Genomic DNA, 22,645 nt, shown 5'->3' with positions numbered 1-22,645 from the left:
CACAAGAGCAGCAGGACAATGTGATAAAATTATGCAAAAAGCTCATTTACCCAAACAGACAAGTGAGAGATTGAACAGTGCAAAAATTGGATTATAACCTGTGTGGTAAATGTGAAAAAGTGCTTAATGTAAGATTGTAAAATTCCATAATTTACTAGTTTGGCATCTGTGCAAAGTAACATTAGTTGTGATCCCACTGTTGTTTCCGACTCCAACGACACTAAGTGTGCTACACCATCAAAATGAGACTCATTTCTCAGCCATAACTCTCTCTTTACAAGATGCTGCAACAAAAATAAATCCCTCTTTATTGCAGCAATTTCACCCAAACTGTCCAGACCCACAACTCTATTAGCCGTCCACCATGCAGATCCTCATACCCTGTCCTGCGAGAGTTAACTGTACGCATCATGGCCTGTTAATTTATGTCGTTGGCTGTGTTCAAGGTCACTATTACATGCGTTTCATTTGATAAATGTCTCAGCAGTTTTTCATCTGTAATTACATCAATTGCACCGGACTTGCTGTGTGCCAACTAAACAACAGGAACTTAATGAAAATCCGAGACTAAATGTAACATTAAGGAATTAACCTTGAGTTGCTGTAGCATCTTCATCATTTATGCCAACAAAGATTGATTTTATGTAAATGAGCACATTGCACAACATAAATTATAAATATCTGTATACAAGTTGGTACTGACCTGAAAATAATAATGCATTTCCATCAGCATACTAGACTTAAGGATTTACCCCAAACACGTCAACTGAAACACAATTCAAAATGAGTTTTTACATTTTAAAATAATCTCTGTTAAATTATCTTTTCCAGCAATGGCTATTGGTAAGCCTATTGGAGGCCATGGGTTTACTGTGTGGCTGTGCAGCATTTTGAATTAAAAGCCTTGTGTCATCAGTATTACCGAGATGTGCGCGGCGCTTTATCAGTTTTGTATTTTCAGCAGATTCCCTAAAACACAAAACTCATCCTCTGTGATTGGTTGGGGCTCAGCGTGCTCCATTGTTCCGTCAGCCCGTTTGTCCGCTTGGTTTCCTACGCACAAACAAAACTTTCCTGCCTGTACTGCGCAATATTGGGCTCCACGGTGCTTTGACAAACCCAAAATATTGGAATCTCTGACTTTTTCTGAGGGGAGAAAGATAAAGGTAGGTCGTTAAAATCAAAACATATTGTGTGAAATGGTGTATTTGTGCTCAATATTTGGTATTTTTAAATAGAAAAAATGTCATCTTATTCATTCCTACAGTTGGTAGTGGAACGCTAAATGTCCCTAACATTAATTGAGAGGAAATTCCACTTTTTATAAACTTTTAAAACGCAAGAAACCATGTTTTTATGAATGTGGCATTGAATCAAATAAAATAATTCTTCTAGATCAGTTGTGCATCATTTAAACCACTTTTTCCCATAGTTCAGCGTTACATGTTTGGTATCTTTGGAAACCTGGTGTTCTTAAGTAGAATTTAAATTTTTTTTGTGTGGGTTTGTAAAACTTTAAAAATACACCCACCTGTCAGTCTGACAGGTTAATGACATGTCTGACTGAGCTGGCTGCATGTCCAACATGTAAATTCCCCCAGTGTAATTGCCTGATGAATACTGTTTCTATAATCAGACATGTCAAGCTCCAGTATAACATTTGTGGCATCCTGCTGAATGTATTTAGGTGTTGTTTTATTCATATTCAGTGTATCCCCATGCTCTGTAACAAGAAGTGCCTGCTCTAATTGGTAAAGCCGGCGCCAGATGTTTGACGAGGTCCTGACCTGCTAGGTTTTCTCTCTTTGTGTCAGTCAGTGCTTTTTCGGCAGGATGTACAGCTTCATGGGAGGAGGGTTGTTCTGTGCCGGAATCGGGAACATACTACTCATTGTCTCTACTGCAACTGACTACTGGATGCAGTACCGTCACTCCAGCAATTACATGCACCAGGGCCTGTGGCGGTACTGTGTGCCTGGGAAATGCATGACACACACAGACAGTATTGGTAAGACTCGCTGGGTGTCTTCCATGTGCATGTGCACAGGCACGTCCTCATTTATATGTATTAGTGGGCTGAGGGTTACTTCCTTTTGGGGCTGTGTTTGGTAAAATATGGCTGAGATTCAAATGCAAAAACGTCATTTAAATATTTTCAGAATATTTCTTTAAAAAAATGCGTAGGTGCTGCTTTAAGAGATTTCTAAATAGAAGTTTATATAAGTTATTTTGTGAGTGTATTTCTGAGTGTATTATAGTACATATTGTAGGTTAAAATATCTAATTTTCAAGGATCTATTATAGGTTTAATTCATCAAATCTGGTGCAAATCAATTCCCAAACACTAGATGGCAAGCTAGATCTGTCTCCTGTTGATGACGAAAAGCATAAATAACTGTAAAAATGTATAAATGACATGAACTGTGTGTATAGAATAGATAAACACAGAAGTCTTAATTTAGAACTGATGTACTTTTCAGTCTGGTTTCTCAGGTCCCTGTCTTTATCCTCGTCTCCTCTCCCTTGCCACCCACAGCGTACTGGGATGCCACCCGGGCCTTTATGATTCTTTCCCTGCTGGCTTGTTTCATCGGCATTGTGATCGGTGTCATGGCCTTCATCCACTACTCCTCCTTTGACGGGTTTGACAAGACATTTGCAGCCGGCATTCTGTTCTTCATCTCCTGTGAGTAAGCTCCTCCATCATTGCTACTCTACATGCAAGTCATTGGGATGTAGTAAAGACCTTTTCAGTCACACCTCATGATTGTATCTCCTGTACAGGCTTCTTTGTGTTACTGGCCATGGCTGTCTACACAGGAGTGACAGTGAACTACTATGGCAAACGCTATGGCAGCTGGCGATTCTCCTGGTCCTATATAATGGGCTGGGTGGCAGTGGTGCTCACATTCTTCTCAGGTATGCATCCTAACAGATTAACTAATCAAAAAACACATCGATGTGCCTCGTTCTCATGTTTTAATTCTGTTCTCGGTAATGTGATTGTTCTCTTCTAGGTATCTTCTACATGTGTGCTTATCGGATGCACGAATGCCCAAGAAACTCTAACTCACGCTGACCTGCTAAAAACTTCTGCTCTAAACTTCAACACACACATCAGCACTGGTCTATTTTATGTGGCCAAGAGGAACCAACGCCCCTGTGAACTTCCAGCTACTTTCTGTTAACCTGAATACTCATGAATAAGTAAAATAAATGAGAAAAAAGAAGGCATTTGTTGTCTACATCGTCTCTCTAAATGAATACAACTTAAATAAAACACAGTATATACGGAGAGGTACACGATGTCATCCATGACACCGTTATTGGAGCTGACACAGATCATTGTTAGCAAATTAATTTGCCAATTTAAAACCCGCAACATAATGGCATGCATTTTTACTGTGATAAACGTCTTCTATCAGAGGGGAAATGTCTGTGACTGATCTAATCATTGTAGTTTGAAGTAATAGAGTATTCACAGTAAACTGAGTTCGTAGTTATAATTTTATAAATCAACAGCTATCTGATCCACATACTAATGTAACTCACTGTTTCATTTCTTACAGCACAAATGAGTACTTTGAAAACTACACAGAGCTTAATTTATTAAGTACTTAATATTTGCATAATTTCTGAAACCAATGATGCTGTAAAAGGACAATATTCCTGTCCAAAAGACAATTTTTGCCTATACCTGCCTCTGGCCTGGACCCTTGTCAATCGAGAAAAATTTCTGCAAATTCTTTGTTAATCGATAAATGCTCAAAATTGCCGCCATGCCATGCCATCGTGCGAAAAGTTTTGCTTTTAATAACTTTTCATCGTTGATTCTTCAGATGACACAGACCGTATTTTAAGTTGATGTGATGAAATCTCTAGGAGGAGTTCTTCAAAGTAAAGCACCATGACTTTTAATTTCAATTCAATTTCAGTTTCATTTATGGTATCAATTCATAACAAGAGTTATCTCGAGACACTTTACAGATAGAGTAGGTCTAGACCACACTCCAGAGTTTACAAGGACCCAACAGTTCTAGTAGTTCCCTCCAGAGCAAGCAACAGTGCGACAGTGGCGAGGAAAAACTTCCTTTTAGGCAGAAACCTCGGACAGACCCTTGGGGTTAGTGGAAATAACAAAAATAGAAGAAATAAAATGCCTACTTCCTGTTGCCACTAGGGGTGCTGTGTCTTTAAGTAAATATTGGCCTTTGTTTGTCCTCAGGGTCCAGGAGCCAATTGCACAATGTAGACTAAAGTTACATCCACTTTCTGTTTCAATGGCAAAACGCACAAAATGCCCCCCCCCCCCACAGCCATGCCCTATGACGAACAGTTTTTCTTTTAATAATGTTTCATCTTTAAGGCCCTACGATGGCACAGACCAAATTTGAAGTTGATCGGATTACATCTCTAGGAGGAGTATGTTAAAGTACGACATGTGGCCAAAATGGCACTAATTTCGAACTTTCAATTCGAAATGGCGGACGTCCTGTTGGGGGTAGGGTGTGGCTCCAATGAGGTTTTTTTTTTGTACGTCTTGACATGCTACATATGTGTACCATGTTTCATTTGTCTACGTTAAACGTACTGCAGGGGCTCAATTTTTTAAGTTTGCCCAAAACCTTTAAAATACATACATTTTCACCAGACTTGATGCAAGAATATGTTGAGTTTTTTAGTATGTTAAGCCCCTCAAAAAGGCAATTCCTTTGACAGGAAACAAAAGAAAGAAGGAAGTATTATTTCAGTTTTAATAGGGCCTTTGCCGCTGTCGGCTATTGGGCCCTATTTAGCTTCACTTGGACCAATTATAAGATTAAAATAGTAATGAGTCATAGTAATCAGTCATAGTAATCCCATAATACTGCATAAACTAAACTATAAGAGGGCTAATTTGGCTCTACTGGGAGCAATACGTCTTGAAGCTTTTGGGTGCATGGCTTGTAATGGAGTACTTCTTCCACCATTGAAGATGAGTATAAGTACTGTATAATTCTTTGCAACAAGGGGAACCGAAAAGCTGAACTTCACCACAAGCGCAGGGTTAAAATGTGATTATAGTGGCATCAAGGACACTAAAAATGCAAGTTTATCCCACAAAAAGATGATCTGCAACACCAAATACTGAGAATAGGGTGGATCTCCAAAAAACAACCGTTGGGATGGGTCACAGATTATCAAGTTTTATAACCAACCCTGGTTTTGGTTTTCCATTTACAGTGCAAAAACTGTGTCCTGATTTTTTTTTTTTTTTTTAAAGGGCCCCTACATCATTACGTGATATATGATACTGCTCAGGTGTCATATATATGATAGAGTGACTCACAGTACAGCATGGTCTACTTACAAAAGCTGTTGTTAACGGATCTATTGTAAGGTTAAATTAAATAATATGATACTTTCTGGTTGACCCTGTAAAGATGCAAGACAAAACATGGAGCCTAAGATAAGATCCTAAAAGATAGATACAACATAGATACAAGATAGATAGATATAACCACAATGTATACAAATAAAATGTAGAAACATAATGTAAACATAAATCATTGTTGTTTTAATTTAAACCTCTGTAGAGGCATTTGTTTTGTCGTGTTCTTGTACTCAGAGAAAAGCATCAAGTCTTTTCAACTTTTCTCATTCAATATATACAGTATTTATTCCAAAGCAATAAAGTAAAGATGAGTACAGGATTGACATCTGTGGACGTGTTCTGCTTCACTCTCAGGCTCCACAGAAAGTGTGTAGTTCCCCTATTCTAGACAGTTGATGCTTTTCTCCTGTTGGTTTTCTGGGGCCAGATCCTTTTGGCTCCATGGTGGTGCTCAAGCATGTCCATGCCTCTGGTCTCTCCCGGTCCAATGGTTCTTCATTCGCTCCCATAGGGAGGAAAGTACCTACAAGTCACGTAACTCTTACACTACTTCTCACATAACAACAATCATGACTGTTATTACACAACCTATGTCCGTCATCTTGCCTAAATACCAGCTCATCATGTGTTAACAGTAAGGATAATGATCTAAACAAGCTTAAACTCATATTTGCAAAGAGCACCAATGATTATCTAATCCATCTTACACATATATTGTACAGAGCACCACTGATTGTCTATTTAAGCATACTCACGTTTGATGCGAGCACAGTTACACTTTTTCCTTACCTACACCCACATTTCCTAAAAGAATGTAACTTCTAATGTCATAATCATATTAAGGCTTTTAGGATGTTAAAGGTCCCATGACATGGTGCTCTTTGAATGCTTATATATACCTTAGTGGTCCTCTAATACTATATCTGAGGTCTCTTTATATAGGCCTTAGTGGTCCTTAATACTGTATCTGAGGTCTCTTTTACATAGATCTTATTGGTCCCCTAATACTGTATCTGAAGTCTCTTTTATATAGACCTTAGTGGTCCCTAATACTGTATCTGAAGTCTCTTTTATATAGACCTTAGTGGTCCCCTAATACTGTATCTGAAGTCTCTTTTATATAGACCTTAGTGGTCCCCTAATACTGTATCTGAAGTCTCTTTTATATAGACCTTAGTGGTCCCTAATACTGTATCTGAAGTCTCTTTTATATAGACCTTAGTGGTCCCCTAATATGTATCTGAAGTCTCTTTTATATAGATCTTATTGGTCCCCTAATATTGTATCTGAAGTCTCTTTTATATAGATCTTAGTGGTCCCCTAATATTGTATCTGAAGTCTCTTTTATATAGACCTTAGGGTCCCCTAATACTGTATCTGAAGTCTCTTTTATCTAGACCTTAGTGGTCCCCTAATACTGTATCTGAAGTCTCTTTTATATAGATCTTAGTGGTCCCCTAATACTGTATCTGAAGTCTCTTTTATATAGGCCTTAGTAGTCCCTAAGACTGTATCTAAAGTCTCTTTTATGTAGGCCTTGGTGGTCCCCTAAGACTGTATCTGAAGTCTCTTTCCCAAAATTCAGCCTTGGTACAGAATTACAGCCACTAGAGCCAGTCCCTCAAGGAGCTTTCCTTAGTATGTGCCTTTAGTATGGGGGGCAAGGTGGTGGCTGGGGGTGTGGCCTTGACCAACTGCCACTTTGCTCGTTTGAAAGCCATGATGTCCCTCTCTCTCATGGGTGGTCCAAATTCTCTGGGTGGGCAAAGCAGAGAAAGGGGAGGTAAGATTCCAGATCAGCCCACAGAGCTCACCCAGACTTTACCCTGTGAGTCAAACGGGACCATAGACTGTATATCAATGGACAGTGCATGTGTGACGTCACCCATTGGTTTGTGGAGATCTGCTATCCATCGTCGAGTTTGCCATTACGGGCGCAGTCATCCTCGTTGCGGATGTGCCAATTTTAGACGAGACGGAAGAGTACCTCGAGACGATCTTTAAACAAACAGCTGAAGTTTTTGTCCAACACAGAGGAAATTCTGAGGAAATGAGGAAATCAGTGTCATTACCCGCTCAGGAAACTAAGATCATTTGATGTAAGGAAGGATATCCTAATCACATTCTACTTCTCATTTATTGAAAGTGTGATAACCTTTTCCTTCACTTGTTGGTTTTATATTAGTCTTCAAAAGAGGACCTGCTCACAACAAACTGTCCAAGTCTGTTCCAGAATTATTGGACACCCTCTGAGAGCTTACTCCGCCCTATGCGGACAGTAGACCCTGAAGACCGCCTGCAAGATCCTAAGTGATTCATCACGTCATGTTTTCAAAGTTCAAATGGTTCCACTTAAGGCGCAGACTCCACTGTCAAAGCTGTAAGACCGCGAGGAGGAAGGTGACCTTTGTCCCCAGCGCTGTGCAGCTCCTAAACTCCCAACCTTGTTTTAAAATCAACGAGACCATAATTCAAAAAATGAACATCATTCTGCGTTGCAGAAGACTTAAAACTAGCGATTGAGACCATAAACTCATTATGAAATGGTTGACTGATGTAATAAATCAAGTGAGAAGTGGGTCACTTTCTCACAGACTTCTTCAGAAACCAACCTCCTTTTGTAACCACACATGTCGCCCCCTGCTGAAATTCAGATAGAATGCAGGTTTAAGGCACTTCCGCATTTGCAAGATTAATACTTACAATCAATAAATAGGATGTACAGCACAAATCGAGCTGTTCTGTGCTGGTTATAAAGACTTATTAAAGTTTAACAATTAGGGATATACACACACAGAGCCTTCTTTTCTAATGTTTACTTTGTTAATCCCGCATTATGGTTGTCCGGGAAAAACAGTACACACAACATTAGAGTTGGGTAAAAATTCCCTTTCACGTCCAATTATTGCCTTTCACCTCTATCATGTCTGTCCTTTACATACAAAGCTGCAGCTCATTAGATTAGCTTAGCATAGCAGAAAGTCTGAAAATAGGGAAACAGCAAGCTTGGTATGGTTCAGTGGTCACACAATCTGCCTACCAACACCTCACAAATTCATTAATTAAGTCATTGACTTTTTTGTATGAATGGCTATGAAAACTTTACTTTTTGATAAAATAAGGACTTTCCAATTGTGCAAAAGAGTTTGCTTCAGGTGTTTTTTGTCGGAAAAAAAAAACAGTTGATCTGCTAAATGGGATGTGGAAACATTTTGCGGAATAAAAACAAGTTTGCTTAAAAGTTGTTTTGCAATTGGATAGAAGCATGGCATCTATCGGGTCTGTGACCTTTTAACACAAAACCCTTGTGCTCAGGTTGATGGCTCCTGACCTAAATCTGCCACAGCAGTGTACCAGGTTAATGTCATTATTTCCCAAGGGTTAGCACATCTACTGCTTCTGGATCTAGGTTCTGAACATATGTGCCCTCAGTAACACTGAGGGCATGGCTTGCAGACAAATGCTTATTTAGACAACAAAGGGGAGATTATTTGACATCGGATAGGACTAAAGTAATCTAACAAGCACCTTTTTTAAGGCTGTATCCTCCTGGTGTATTGTGGTGTCCTTTGGGGACCCGAGTTTTTCAGAGGTCCCATTCCTATCATCAGGCTTCACAAAAGACTTTGGAGTTCTCTCAGATAGGTGTGTCTTTTATTCTCAGACCGCACAAAACAGAACCCAGAGTGATTCTATTTACAGCCTGAGGCCACAACAAAAACTGATCCATTACAGAACTTGCGCACGAAAGAGCAACAATGACACTTTTATCATATCATAACATCGCTAAATAGGACATAGGTGATCACTGACCCTGCTCTTTCATAGTCCTAAGAAAAATAAAATACTGTTTGTGTGTATACATTATGGTTTCCTATGCAACGCTCTCCCTGCCCACTCCCAAGACACCAATCAAGTGTCATTATCAGCCAATACCTAAAACTGCCCAACGTATAAAATAATATTTTTATATTGCTAATGCATTACTGGAAGTTTAAAGCTGACTGCTGTACCGTAAATGTGGCGATAAAGTCAGAATCAATCTGACGGTAAACATCTTTATTCCAGTACAGTACACATGATATACTGTAAGTACACTATGTTTTATGCAAATCATCTTAAGTACATCCATGAAACAAATTATTGGCTATAGCTAATTCATTCATCTCTTAAGAAATAAATGCCTTGCGTTTCCTATATCTGCCTTTAAATAACCATTCACCATTATTGTATGTTGAATAAAATGTAAAAATGCAGAATTTATATTTCCACAAAGCAGTGAATGACTTAAAAAAAACACATTTTTTAAGGCATATTTAACTTTTTATATGTATATGTAATTAAACCATAATGTACAGTAATATAATGATGGTAAAGGCTGATCAAAAATCAGCTTTTACCATTATTGTATGTCAATACAATTGACAATTGACAAATTTAACTTTTTACATGTATATGTATGGAAACAAACATTTGTTAATGTTATTACATATTAGTACATTGCCTTGTGGAGAACTGGCTTCAAAAAAGCTTAAAATGATCCAGGTTACAATCAGAAGAAGGTTAACTGGTGACGTGTTGAACTGTGTGAAAAAAAGGCTTATTTTAGATGAATTGTTATTGTTATTTGATTTCAAAATGACGTAAAAGAATATTCTGAAAAATTGTTCAAAGCCCAGCTCATGTTCCACTTTTGTCTGTCCAACACACCCCTGTGGGAGCCACGGTATAAATGGAGGGATTGGCCGATAGAAGGACAGAACATGAAGACCTGCAGGTGAGTCCCTGAAATAACTTTATCACCCTTTTCCTGGATGTCTCGTGCTGTAGGCTATGTTTGTTTATGATAACCATACATTAGTAAAATAATATCGCCTGTAAAATGCTGTTTCGAAGTTTCTTACTATATCATCAATGCTGTTCATTTGTGTCTTTGACTTAAACTTGACAAATGAGAAATCATTTTACTCTTCATGTGATCTATAATGAACTTTTTTTAAATGTACTTGACATGCAAAACACAGGACATGTTTGTGTGAAAGTACAGCTAATAGTTTGTATGATACTCATCATTGTGTCTAAGAAGCTTTCAAAGATGCAACTTCATTGAAGAATAATGGTGATTTCACATCAATGTTTTTAAGATTTTTTTTTTTTTTCCGGAAACAATGCATAAATCATGAAACACAGCCCAGTTTGAAGCAGGTGTTTCCATTTTTTTTCAAGTTGCTGCTTACTGTATGTTGCATAACGGGCTTGAGTAACTCCATTGCCATTGTAGGCTCTTCCTTAATGTTCAGGAAGGTCAAGGTTTCTTTTAAAGGACTTTCTTCTGACAAAAGATCTCTTGGTTCCAATTGTTTGGCGGTTTTCCCACAGGTCCAAACTCGGAACAATGAGGCTGATCTTCCTTGTGTGCCAGCTTGGACTCATTTTAAGGACCAAGGCCCAGATGCCCGATGCTTGCATTCTTAGCGATACAAACAGACCTCCAAGTTTGTGGGATTTAATACATAACATATTAACTGCTATTTTCACACCTCCATTGCACTTTGATTTACATCTTCTTTTTAATCTCTCTCAGGAAATACGGACATAACTGTGGTCTGTGGCACTCAGTTTATGGACCTGAGCATCTACATCTGCCCTATGTACAATGCTCTTTACAATGAGTCAATGATGGTCCTCAACAATCAGTTCAATACACCTGAGTGTTTTGGGAAAGCTGACTGGAACATGACTCCACCTGTCCTAAAATTCAGATTCCCCCTGAATGAAAGTGCTGTCTCATCCTGCAATAATAACTTTAAGGTATTCATCACACAAGCTTTAACAACTTGGTGTAGCAACTGAGGCACTTTGTCTATCGGATTTGTTAGAAGATCTCATGCTATGGCAGTTAAAAAGATTTGCAATGTGGTAAAAGTTTGATTTTGGTGCATTCTTATAGGATTAAATATCATTATATGAAAACCAAGGAGTGTAGAAGGATTATATCTTGAATTCCTGCATTGAAGAATTAATCAGAGCTTGTTTCTTTTTCTTTTTCTTTTTCAAAGATAACCACTCAGGTTGGAAGTGGGGCGTTTGCGGACTTCTCCAACGTCCAGTACGTCAACATCTCTGGCATTGTTAACTCCGTAGACCCCTCTGCGGGTATGATCACCTATCGCCAGCAGATCAAGTACATGTTTTCCTGCTTCTACCCAATGCAGTATCTCCTGAACAACACTCAATTGGCCGTGTGAGTATGTCATGAGTAACACTTGTGCTGCATGTGGAGAAAGCATGACTGAACTACATTTTCATCCAAGTTTCTTTACATCCAAAACAGATCAGGTACGAGTCTTGCCATAAGAGACAACAACGGAAGCTTCATCACTACACTGAGCATGCAGCTCTACGAAGTAAGAACTGCTCTAGCTTTTGGAATTAATGATTTTGAACGAATGTTTTTTTAACATTAAGTAACTTCATTTTGTTTTTCTGTGGACAGGATAGCGCTTACACAAAGATCCTTACCATCCCGCAAACAGGACTAAACCTGAAGACCAAGATTTATGTTTCAGTTAAAGCTACCAACCTAACAGAAAGGTATTTAGGTGTTGGAGGTTTACATTAAAACGTAAAGTTACATAAATTAGAACACATAATTAATTTCCATTTTTCTGTCCTACTCAAAGGTTCAACGTGCTGCTGGACAGATGCTACGCATCAACAAATCCATATCCCATGGCCACCACCTTTTATGACCTTTTTGTAGGGTGAGTCTCCTATGAGTAACCACAGTATAGAATACGTTTAAGACTCCAAGCTGGCTCTTAGTGCTTCCACATGTCCAGTCACATCACATGTCTTCTTTTCACATTAGGTGTCAACGGGACCCACAGACTAAGTTGGATGTCAATGGGATGTCTCAGAAAGCATCCTTCTCCTTCGAGGCCTTCAGATTTGTGGAGCACAAAAATCAGACAGTTTCTACTTTCTACCTGCACTGCGTCACCCGGCTCTGTGAGGTGGCCTCGTGTCGTGCGTTAATGCCTGTGAGTAGACACCCCAGTTCCTTTAAGAGTCCTAGTATTAGGCCAGCCCAACTATGTGCTTACATCAGAGTTTTGATCGTTTTTCATCCGTTTTGAACAGACCTGTAGTGCCAAAAGAAGGAGAAAGAGAGAGGTCGCAGATGTGATTGGCAACGGAACGGTCACCTCGCCTGCCATCGTTGTGGGAAAACTAAGCAGTGGTGCGTCTTTAGGGCAAAATTCAATAAACTAAAATATCTTATTTTTTAAACCATCCTATCCATCAGCCTAAAAATGTTGATTTGCTTGGTTAATTCAATCTGATTGGATTCTTCTTTAGACATGATGAATAACTTCATATATGACAATAAACTGAACGAATTAGATTATACTATATTATAGCCTATTCGAAAAATATATAATGACCATCTTTCCTCATTTATCTTTTGTAAGAGAATTAGTTAGTAGTAGTTATTGGTAGACATTTTGGAAAATGCGCTTATTGCATTCTTGCCAAGAGTTAGATCAAAGAATCACTACTAATCTCAAGTCTGTTTGCTATCTGAAGCTACTGCCAGCAGCCAGTTAGCTTAGCTTAGCATAGCACAATGACTAGAAATGGGAACATTGTAATATTTACACTTTGAAAATATGGCTAACATGTTAATTTTGCAATTTAGAGGTGCTGTTACGTCGATTGGACGGAGCCAGGCTAGCTGTTTCCTCCTGTTTCCAGTCTTTATGCTAAGCTATAGCTACTGGTGTTAGCTCCATCTTTAACCTATCATACAGCTCCATCTTTAACTTATCATACACACATCAGAGTAGTATCAATTTCACATCGAACTCTTGGCAGGAAAGCATAATAAGCCCATTTCCCAAACTGTGAAATTACTAATTAAAAGAGTTAATTTGACACAAAAACTGAATCACTTCAATGATTGACAATAATTGTTTTTTTAACATTTTTTCAGATGAGGCTCAAACTTTCTCGGCTTCTCTAGGTAAGAATCTTGGTTCTTCTTGGTCGTTGTTTTCTCAGTCATTAGCAACATTAATTATTTAATTTACCCATGAATCCTAACCCGGTGTAAAATGTGCATGCCTTTCTTCTGTCCTTGCTTCCACAGGTATGCCGTCTGATGCCAACTACAGCAGCCCCGTGGTGGCTGTGATCGTCTGCATCGTGATCCTAACCATTCTCCTTGTCGTCATGGGTGTGTACTTTGTGTTGTTCATCAAACGGAGAAAAGCACTCCTCCAGTAACACCCCGAGTGAGAGCGGAGTCCCTTCGCCTATCTCCCAAACTACCAGTCTAACCATCATCTTAAAGTATCACCGCTCTGCTGCAGAGACCGTAATACAAGTAATGAGAAACAATAGAAATATCACACTATTCTACTATTTTCCATTTTACAAACAGCAATATAACAAGGTGTTCAGCAGTAGTCTAGGCTTGAAACTATGTAACCATTATAAATCACATCATCTGCATTGACGTGTTTTTAATCATGTTGTCAGAGTGTGTTGTAGTATGCAATCAATGGTGGCATCTTTTGTAATATAATAAAAAATAATGTGGTTTGGGTTCAAATCAGACGTTACTTCTGGCTTTGCATGTGACACACAACGTGACATCGCTCAGTTTGGTTGAAAAACTTGATGTTTAAATGGTAACCCGTGTCCTGGGTGAAAGTCTTGTGCTTGTTTAACCTACGCACCCCCCCCTAACCTACATCCTTATGCAGAATCTGAGGTTCTTATACGTTGTCACCATACTTTCTGCTTTGCTCCCGTTATAATTACTTGGGCCCCTAAAGGACACTGTCCCTATAAACTGTTCCGTCCTTGCCTGTTTTGAATTACAAACACATATTTAACCCTTGCATGGTATTCGGGTCAAAGTAACCCATTTCAAATTTTACAAAAAGAAAAATGGTACACATTTTTCTACCTGAAAATCAATGGCTTTACCGTATTTTCTGTGATAAACATGTATTCCTGACTCAATTCAGAAAGTTATTCTGGATATGACCACTTATGTTGTTTCCATAGTGGATTTTTAACATGAAGTACTACTTCATGCCAAAAATCAAACCCCACTTCCATTTTTAATTGTGTTCTAGTAGAGACTGATTGCATTCCCTAAACGTATATGTTATCTCAACTGTTTGAAATTGAGATAAGGACAATATTTATTAATAGATTATAAAGTAAAATTTTATTTCAGAATTGTTTTCAAAACCCCAAATAAGTCACGGGTAAATTTGACCCAAGGGATGCGAGAGGGTCCCGAAAATGAAGACAATACAAGGGTTAAATAATAGAAAAGGCAAATATAATGCACTGTACTGCATTGAACACACTGGACTGTTTGTCTCGAAAGTTATATGTCATCCGTGTGTAATTAATTTTTTGGACATTTTAATTTATATCCATCAATAAAGTTTCATTAATAGCAAGTCTTTTCTGGTGGATCTAGCTGGAATTTCTGTCCAATTTGAGTTTTTCTAGCTCTTTGTATTTCCATATGTGCAGTTACATTATCCCGGCCTACTTCAGACATTCATCAGAATTCACAAAACGATAAAAAAACAAAACACTGAAAGTTATTTTCTTTAATCCAACTTCTTTTCAATCTGATTAGGGGAACAGTTCATCTGGTGTTACATACTGTATACTATACTTCAAATGAGATTTATAACAATACTGTCTAAATAAGAGTTAGTTTGAAGAGCAAGGATTTCAGAAGATACAACCGCTTAATTATAAGTAATGTCATTTTATTCATGCAGGGACAGTGGGAAAGATGCGTTGCACCAGGTTGTAGCACATTTTTTTTATTGTAACCATGTTTGCCATTACATGTTGGTTAATATTAGCCTTGCAAAGTGATAACTGAGATTAGATCTTGATTATTTGGCACATGAGATATTTAGGGAGTAATGGGTGCGTTGCATATTGGGAGCAACTAACAAAATGATGGACCTTAGAAATGTTGCATATAGTGTGAAATAATAGAAACTAGATCCTGGTACAAGTGTGAGTATTATCCCCATGTATGTGTGGATATGAATTAAAGCCTAACTAATGGTCTGCCCGACTTGCTTGGTTTTAATTTTGTTAGTTTTTAAATGTTTTTATTTGGGGTTTACTGTACCATGAATGATGGATGATTTCTTGATTACATTTCCCTGTGTGCCTCAGTGCTTTCTTTTGTCCAGTGACATTCTTGTTTGAAAAAACCCTTGAAATGGCAAAAGCTAACCCAAACTGTAGTCCAGCAGGTGTCAAAGCAGGTGTTGAATTTCTGCTTTTCTTCTTGAACAATAGCTCCCAGTTGTTCCAGTGTCTGGATTTATACACAACTCAATCTCCAATGGGGTTTGTTTCCTCTTGGGTGGAAACTAAATATTATTTCCTTGAGGTTAAAACTACAGTCACATCTTTATTTTTCATCGAAAATCCTCTGAAAGCTTTACCTGACTGAATTTAAATCTTTAACACTGTTACTATCACTCTGTTTTCACCTCTCGAATATATGTTTGTCTCTGTACTATGGCAGTTTGGTAGACTTTGACTTATTTGAAACCAGTTTTTGTAGAGTTTAGGAATCTTAATGGGAGTGAGTCCTCCACCCATTCATTGGGGGTGGCCATCATGCGCTCCCACAGGGCGGCCTCATAGGGAGTAGAGTCCATCCAGTCCACCAGCGCTCCATAACTTCTGCCTGTGGAGACACAGAGACACAAACAAGCGTTAACCCTCGTCTTGTCTTCCCGTCAACCTGCAACTTTGTGTTTTTCCGGGTTGAAATTTCAACATTTTGTCGTTCTTTTTCTACACTTTTCTCAATGTTTTTGTCTATTTTAGTCCTATTTTTGACACTTTTTTAAAACAATTTCTTTGTCACTTTTTACAGTGTTTTTGATGTTTTTTGTCACTTTTTCCGATTTTTTTGGTCTCTTTTTCAGTGTTTAAAAAAAATCATGTTTTTCCTGCTTTTTTGTAGGTTTTTTTTCAACATTTGTCACTTTTTTCAACATTCTTTTCTGATATAGAAAGTTTTTGTAAACCTGTCAAATTTGACCTGAGGACAACACAAGGGTTAAAGGCACAAGCATTACACTTCTCATAAGTAGATTTTGAGCCTGAAATCATCCCCATAAATCATCTCACAACCCCTCAGATGTATCTTCTAACTTTGGAGGGGGCTGATACCACAGGTTAAATGCTACATGTGCATTGATGCAGCTGTATTGTCAATCTAATAATGTAACACATAATAACATTTCATTGACTGGGTCATTGTTCTGCCTAATGATAACTTTTGTAAATTTTGTTCACTGCAATTCTGAATGCATGACATTACCTGTAACTAATATTCTACATTGTAATATTTCTGCTACACACAGTTTAAAGAGGTCACCTTAGGATTTAGGAAACGGTGGCAGGTATTTTTTCCTACTCTTTTACAGTTTGCTGGCCAACCGATAAATTGAGATAGTAATGGCTCCATTAACCGATAATAGAAAAATCATTGCAAGTTGCAGCCCTTAATTCAGGCGGATGCTGGATGAACATTGACCTGATGTACAACATTTAGACTTCACCATCTGACAGACGATCCTCTGAATAGAAATCTCTCTCTCTATATACATATAGATCAATGTATAATAAGTAGGAAAGAAGTGACAAATTGTCACAATGAAACAACCCTGGTTTCAACCCCCCCCCCCCCCCCCCCCCCCCCCACGCTGCCTGACACATTTCTGAAGTTCATAATAATAGTTTTTATATTACACCCCATTTTCTGCAGAAAGTGCAGTTTTTTAATGATAATGAAACAATGCGATGCTCCAGCTGATGATCACTAGCATTACATGAGTCCGGTTTGTCATCAGTTTGAGTATTTAGAATTGAGATGGATCTCATCAGTACCTGTCCCAGCACCAAGCCTGAGGCCCCCCAGCAGGTGGCTGGCTAGCCGGTCTCGGTCCCACACAGTGAGCTCCACGCAGGCTTCTGATAGGTCAGCCTGCTTGATGCCGTCGTACACCATCGTGTGGTTAAACACCGGGTCTACGGTCCTCCGCAGCACACGGGTCTTCTGGCGACTCTTCCTGCTCGTGTCCGGCAGCACAAAGCTTGAGATGAGGAGGGAAGAAGAACTAAGTTGACTGATACAGCAGAAAACATGAAAACTTTTTGATTAGGGATTCATTTTTAGATTTTGCTTTACCGCTTTCTTGCTGAGAGTTAGATGAGAAGATCTGTATGATAGGGTGACCAGATTTCTAAGACAAAACCCGGGGACATTTTCAGCTCAGAAAAGTATATACATCCAAAACACGTCATCTTTTTATTTTTGTAAAACTTAAAACGGGGACACTAGACCAGGAAGTGTTCTCGTTAGGGGCTGTAGAATTAAACGAGATCGCTGCAGTCGGCAGCAGAGAAACAAGCTACAATAGAAGTTAGTAGAATAAATGTCCAGCTTGCATTTATGTTCATTAAAGTGCTCGTTTTGCTGCTGACAGACTCAGATTAATATGCTAAGTGTCTGACAACATTATGGAAAGGATTTCTAAGGAGGTCGACCTTCCTGTTAAAGATTAAGATCCTTTTTAAAACATAAAAGTCCGCAAAATTATCAGTGATTTAAGCATCGTAAAACACGGCTTATAAAACCTCTCTGAGCTCTGAGCAGCGCTTGCTCTGGCTGTCTGGAGCGACTATCGGCTCCGTTTGGTCAGTGTTTTCTTTCTTTCATTCTAATTTCGGGTCTGTCAGTCACAGTGAAAACCGGGGACATTTCCGGGGACAGATCCAGCCGGGGACAGGTCACCAAAACCGGGGACTGTCCCCGGAAACTATATGAGGCTAACCTCACAAAAAACAAAATCAACCAACCAGGACCTCTGGAGATCACTAACTATCATGCTACATCTGGTTGGTCTAATCCCGTACAAATGAAACTACAATTAGTTGTTAAACAGGAAGTTAAGTGTAGACACCAGGAGGGAAATAGTCCAGCACATGTCCCACTGTAAAATTGTAAATTAAAATTTTTAGGCTGCTGTTTTTATACAAATTAAAAAACATCTGCTTCATAAATCCACCAGCGTTTAAAATGCCAACACAAAGGAAGCCCAAGGCAATGGATATCCAGCCTAAAGGAGTGAAAGCCCAAGAATCCCAGAAGTGGAAAGTCGAGGTTATAGACTAGTGATTTATTTACGTGTAGACAGAGCCAGGTTAGCTGTTTCCTGTCTTTGTGCTAACCTAAGCTAACTGTCCGCTGGCTGCGGATACATATTTAACAGACAGATTTGAGTGGTATCAATCTTCTCATTTAACTCTGGGCAAAAAAAGCAAATAAGAGTGATTCCCAAAATGCCAAACTATTGTTTTAAGTTAAGATAAATGTTATGTGCATACCACTTGACATATGGGTCGATGGTGGCCCTGATTAGTGGCAGGTTTTTGCATTCTTTCACCCAAATGTGAATCTCTCCGGTGTTTGGACCCGCCTTAATTAATCCTTTAAAGAAGAAATGAAAAAATATACAGATTATTTCAAGAACCTTGTCCATAGGAAGGGTTTGACTGTGGATAACTGAAATGAACATCAAAAAGCAAAGCCTGTTTTTGTGTGCAGACCTTCGCTGTGGATGATCTGTGGCAGGAAACGCACGGCTAGTCTCATCTCTCCTCGACCATGTGATGGCGCTAGAGTGGGTGCAGCCTGAAATGGATGACAGAGAAGAAATTACATAAATAGAGGATCCAAAACCAATCATGAAGCTCAAACATTCCTTTGTGTACAGGTTACATCCTGAGCTCCTCTCTCCTTTATCTTTCCATTTATGTGCATCTATGTCCCAGAAATGCCTGTTACTAACCTAGCTCTGGGGGACATTCCACGGAGTCATTATAGTCTTTTCCCCCCCAGCATGTTTCCTTTGATCAGGGAGGCTCCAAGATCATGTTTGCAGCTGTCGGCGTGGTCCTGCTACACGTCCTGCGATTCCCTGCTACGCTCTGCGGTCCCCTGCTACACCCTGCTACACTCTGCGGTACCCTGCTACACCCTGATACGCTCTGCGGTGTCCTGCTGCGTCCTGCTACGCTCTGTGGAACCCTGCTACGACCTGCTACGCTCTGTGGTACCCTGCTACGTCCTGCTACACTCTGTGGTACCCTGCTACGTCCTGCTACGCTCTGCGGTACCGTGCTACATCCTGCTACGCTCTGCGGTGCCCTGCTACACCCTGATACGCTCTGCGGTACCCTGCTACGCTCTGCGGTACCCTGCTCCACCCTGCTACGCTCTGTGGAACCCTGCTCCATCCTGCTATGCTCTGTGGAACCCTGCTACGTCCTGCTACGCTCTGCGGTACCCTGCTACGTCCTGCTACGCTCTGCGGTACCCTACTATGTCCTGCTACGCTCTGTGGAACCCTGCTACGTCCTGCTATGCTCTGTGGAACCCTGCTACGTCCTGCTACGCTCTGCGGTACCCTGCTACGTCCTGCTACACTCTGCGGTACCCTGCTACGTCCTGCTACGCTCTGCGGTACCCTACTATGTCCTGCTACGCTCTGTGGAACCCTGCTACGTCCTGCTACGCTCTGTGGAACCCTGCTACGTCCTGCTACGCTCTGTGGAACCCTTCTAAGACCTGCTACGTCCTGCTGTGCCTTGTAGCACCGTGCAGTGCCCCGCTATGCCATGAACTACTACAAATTACTACTTTTAGTCACTTTTCCATTATCTCTTACTGTGACTGTTATTGCCACTCTTCATTTCAACCCCAACCAGCCCCGTCAGACTCCACCTACCAAGATCCTGGGTTTGTCCCAGGTTTCTTCCTAAAAGGAGTTTTTCCTCGCCACTGTCGCACTGTTACTTCCTCTGGAGGGAACTACTAGAACTGTTGGGTCCCTGTAAATTATTTGGTCTAGTGCGTTCTAGACCTACTCTATCTTTAAAGTGTCTCGAGATAACTCTTGTCATGAATTGAACTGAACTGTTATGCAGTAACTACAGTGCATGTGATATTGCCAGCTCAAATAGACTCCGGGAAGGTTGCCCACATTCTTAGATAACGCCGCTGTTATTTGATGAGAAAACAACTGCTGTGGATAAAGCAAGCCTGTGTGTGCTTTTTGTCCTCCTTACCCTTGCTTTCAGTGCTAAGTAGTTCATCTGGGTGTGGTCAAAGTCCCACTTAGAGAGGTCCACCTCCACCTCGCCCAGGAAACTGTTCCTGCCAAAGGTGTCGTGATGCCAAACGGAGAGAATGAGTGTCTGGGTTCTGAGGTACTCCATGCGAACTCGATACTGTAAAGACAGGGAAGTGCGTTCTGCTTTTCTTTGTTGATTATGATGCATGCCAAGTATTAAGCATTACAGTGTGGGAAAGTGTCTGTGTTTGTGTATTACTGCAGGCATGATATCTATGGATTCTTACTCTGAGGATCTCGTTGAACGTTGGATTTAGTGTCTTCTTTTTTACAGATGTTTTCCTCTTTCCCAGATTAGCTTTGTCAGGAACCAGGTAGCTTTTGACATACCTTAAAAAGGAAAAAATAGCAACCTTAAGAACAACTTCAGTATATGATACCATATCAGTGGCCAAAATTAATTTCCAGACTCAAGTGCCAACAACCGAAAAACTGGAAAACTAAAATAAATTACCCGCCAATAGTTATCATCATAAAACGTAACCCTTCACATTTACAGTTTTGCTGTATTACAGTATATAGTATTTTATATGAAGTAGAAAAAGGCATTGGAATAATTCTGAGACCATTGAGAAAACACAATGCAACACAAGACCAAATATTATTGGTCATAATTACACAGTAACATGGGTAATAGTAGTCTTACAGTTATCAGGTTTTTCGAGTATCCTAATCCCAAAATGTATGTGCATGTCAACATATCATGTAATATCGTATCACGTGCATGTCAACATATCATCATCGTATCCTGGCTTCCACCCTCATCCCAGTTTTGAGAAACCCAAATGTGCTACCAGGTGTACTCCCATAGAAGTAAATACATGTACACACATTATCCACGTCTAATTTTGGAGAGGTGTTTCCTTAACTTGAGTTATGTTAGAACGTAGTTAAACAGTAAAAAGAAATACATATGAAGATAAACAAGGTACTGTTGACCTAAATGCTGAAATACATGAAAAACTGTTAAGGTGGAATTCCATGTGCTTACGGATCTGAGCGGCCCCTCTTCGGGTCCACGGCAGCCAGGTCTTGGCACTCCACCACAAAGATGTGAAACTCTCGGAGCTTCTGGATGTAGTTGATGGAGAACTTGATGTTTCCCTGAACCTCCACATTCCCAAAGTCCCCGCTGTACATGGTCAGCACACTTCCACTCAGCTAGGAGCAGACACAAACACACTGTTATCCCAAATGAGTTGTCTTTTCTAGAACTTTGCGTGGAAACCCGTTGGAAACCCATACACCGTCTAAGTTTTTACACAACAGGTCAAGTCGTATCATCACTGTTGATGCAGTAGACTAGTACTCATTACAAAAAAACTTTAGTTAATATAAGTTTTAAGTATAACTTTTGTGTTAATAGAATAAATATAAAACATTAAGCCTACTTATCACAACTATAGGAAGAAGTCATTCTTATAAATATATGTTTTTCTTTATAACAGTATAGTTTTAAGATCAATGTATTTAATACATTGGTTCCAGGAAAACAGATAGGATGACAATGCATAAACTATAGTTTTCAACATGGCTCTGAGAGTGAACATGCTGTACCTCACTGGCTACCACCCCCCCCCCCCCCCTCCCCCCACATTCTCAGTCACGGTGCGACAACAACTGTAGAAAAACACATTTATGTAACATAAATGCAATACCAAAAAAAACTGTGACAGAATATTTTTCAAACACACTTGACCTAGGACAGAAACCATTCAGAACTTATATTTTTTTCCCATGAGCCTTTGCATTGCGTCAGCACAGAACTGTTCCAATGACCTTGCCCCTCCCATAAAGAAACTTAAAATCCTTAGTTATCCTGCTCAATATGATCTGTGCACTGCATACTTAAACTGATTATTACAAACAACTAATGGGATTTTGTAGTACTTATGTTTTTTTAACAAAACATGAAAGACTAAGTAGTGAACACTACAAAGTTTAATTACAACTAAATCTAGGTTGAAGGTGCAGGTACGCAAACAATTTACATCATCAA

The 22,645-nt window shown here is 39.6% G+C and overlaps 3 protein-coding genes across 5 annotated transcripts in view; 2 read left to right on the top strand and 1 right to left on the bottom strand.

Annotated features, from left to right (window-relative positions):
- Positions 1 to 963: 963 nt before the first annotated feature.
- Positions 964 to 3,094, top strand: lim2.3 (lens intrinsic membrane protein 2.3). 3 transcript variants are annotated; one of them, XM_032503771.1, is made up of 6 exons: positions 964 to 1,166; positions 1,815 to 1,911; positions 1,966 to 2,008; positions 2,537 to 2,686; positions 2,785 to 2,919; positions 3,018 to 3,094. In XM_032503771.1, exons 2-6 carry the CDS (start codon positions 1,834 to 1,836, stop codon positions 3,077 to 3,079), a joined length of 468 nt encoding a protein of 155 aa, XP_032359662.1. In that variant the 5' UTR covers positions 964 to 1,166; positions 1,815 to 1,833; the 3' UTR covers positions 3,080 to 3,094. The 3 variants fall into 3 exon arrangements, with proteins under 3 accessions (XP_032359662.1, XP_032359657.1, XP_032359652.1); XM_032503766.1 differs by having other exon boundaries at positions 1,815 to 2,008; XM_032503761.1 differs by lacking the exon at positions 3,018 to 3,094 and having other exon boundaries at positions 1,815 to 2,008; positions 2,785 to 3,017.
- A 7,052-nt stretch (positions 3,095 to 10,146) lies between these two features.
- On the top strand, positions 10,147 to 14,987 carry LOC116672110 (zona pellucida-like domain-containing protein 1). The gene is made up of 11 exons (XM_032503748.1): positions 10,147 to 10,151; positions 10,754 to 10,869; positions 10,959 to 11,185; positions 11,434 to 11,618; positions 11,709 to 11,781; positions 11,871 to 11,968; positions 12,058 to 12,138; positions 12,246 to 12,417; positions 12,518 to 12,617; positions 13,371 to 13,400; positions 13,527 to 14,987. The coding sequence occupies exons 2-11, from the start codon at positions 10,770 to 10,772 to the stop codon at positions 13,661 to 13,663; spliced, it is 1,203 nt and encodes a 400-aa protein (XP_032359639.1). The 5' UTR covers positions 10,147 to 10,151; positions 10,754 to 10,769; the 3' UTR covers positions 13,664 to 14,987.
- Positions 14,988 to 15,014: 27 nt separating this feature from the next.
- The window catches only part of sytl2b (synaptotagmin-like 2b), a 23,881-nt gene continuing 16,250 nt past the window's right edge, over positions 15,015 to 22,645 (bottom strand). The window contains exons 14-20 of the mRNA XM_032509687.1: positions 21,638 to 21,807; positions 20,874 to 20,976; positions 20,582 to 20,743; positions 19,061 to 19,145; positions 18,839 to 18,941; positions 17,339 to 17,544; positions 15,015 to 16,127 (exon numbers count right to left, since the gene is read on the bottom strand). Of these exons, the coding sequence (XP_032365578.1) occupies positions 15,979 to 16,127; positions 17,339 to 17,544; positions 18,839 to 18,941; positions 19,061 to 19,145; positions 20,582 to 20,743; positions 20,874 to 20,976; positions 21,638 to 21,807 (978 nt within the window). The 3' untranslated portion in view covers positions 15,015 to 15,978. The remainder of the gene's footprint in view (positions 16,128 to 17,338; positions 17,545 to 18,838; positions 18,942 to 19,060; positions 19,146 to 20,581; positions 20,744 to 20,873; positions 20,977 to 21,637; positions 21,808 to 22,645) is intronic.

The sequence above is a fragment of the Etheostoma spectabile genome, chromosome 3 (assembly GCF_008692095.1).
Source record: "Etheostoma spectabile isolate EspeVRDwgs_2016 chromosome 3, UIUC_Espe_1.0, whole genome shotgun sequence".
Taxonomy (NCBI): Eukaryota; Metazoa; Chordata; class Actinopteri; order Perciformes; family Percidae; genus Etheostoma; species Etheostoma spectabile.
The sequence above is the reverse complement of the archived record's forward strand: the minus strand, read 5'-3'. Positions and strand labels throughout refer to the sequence as shown.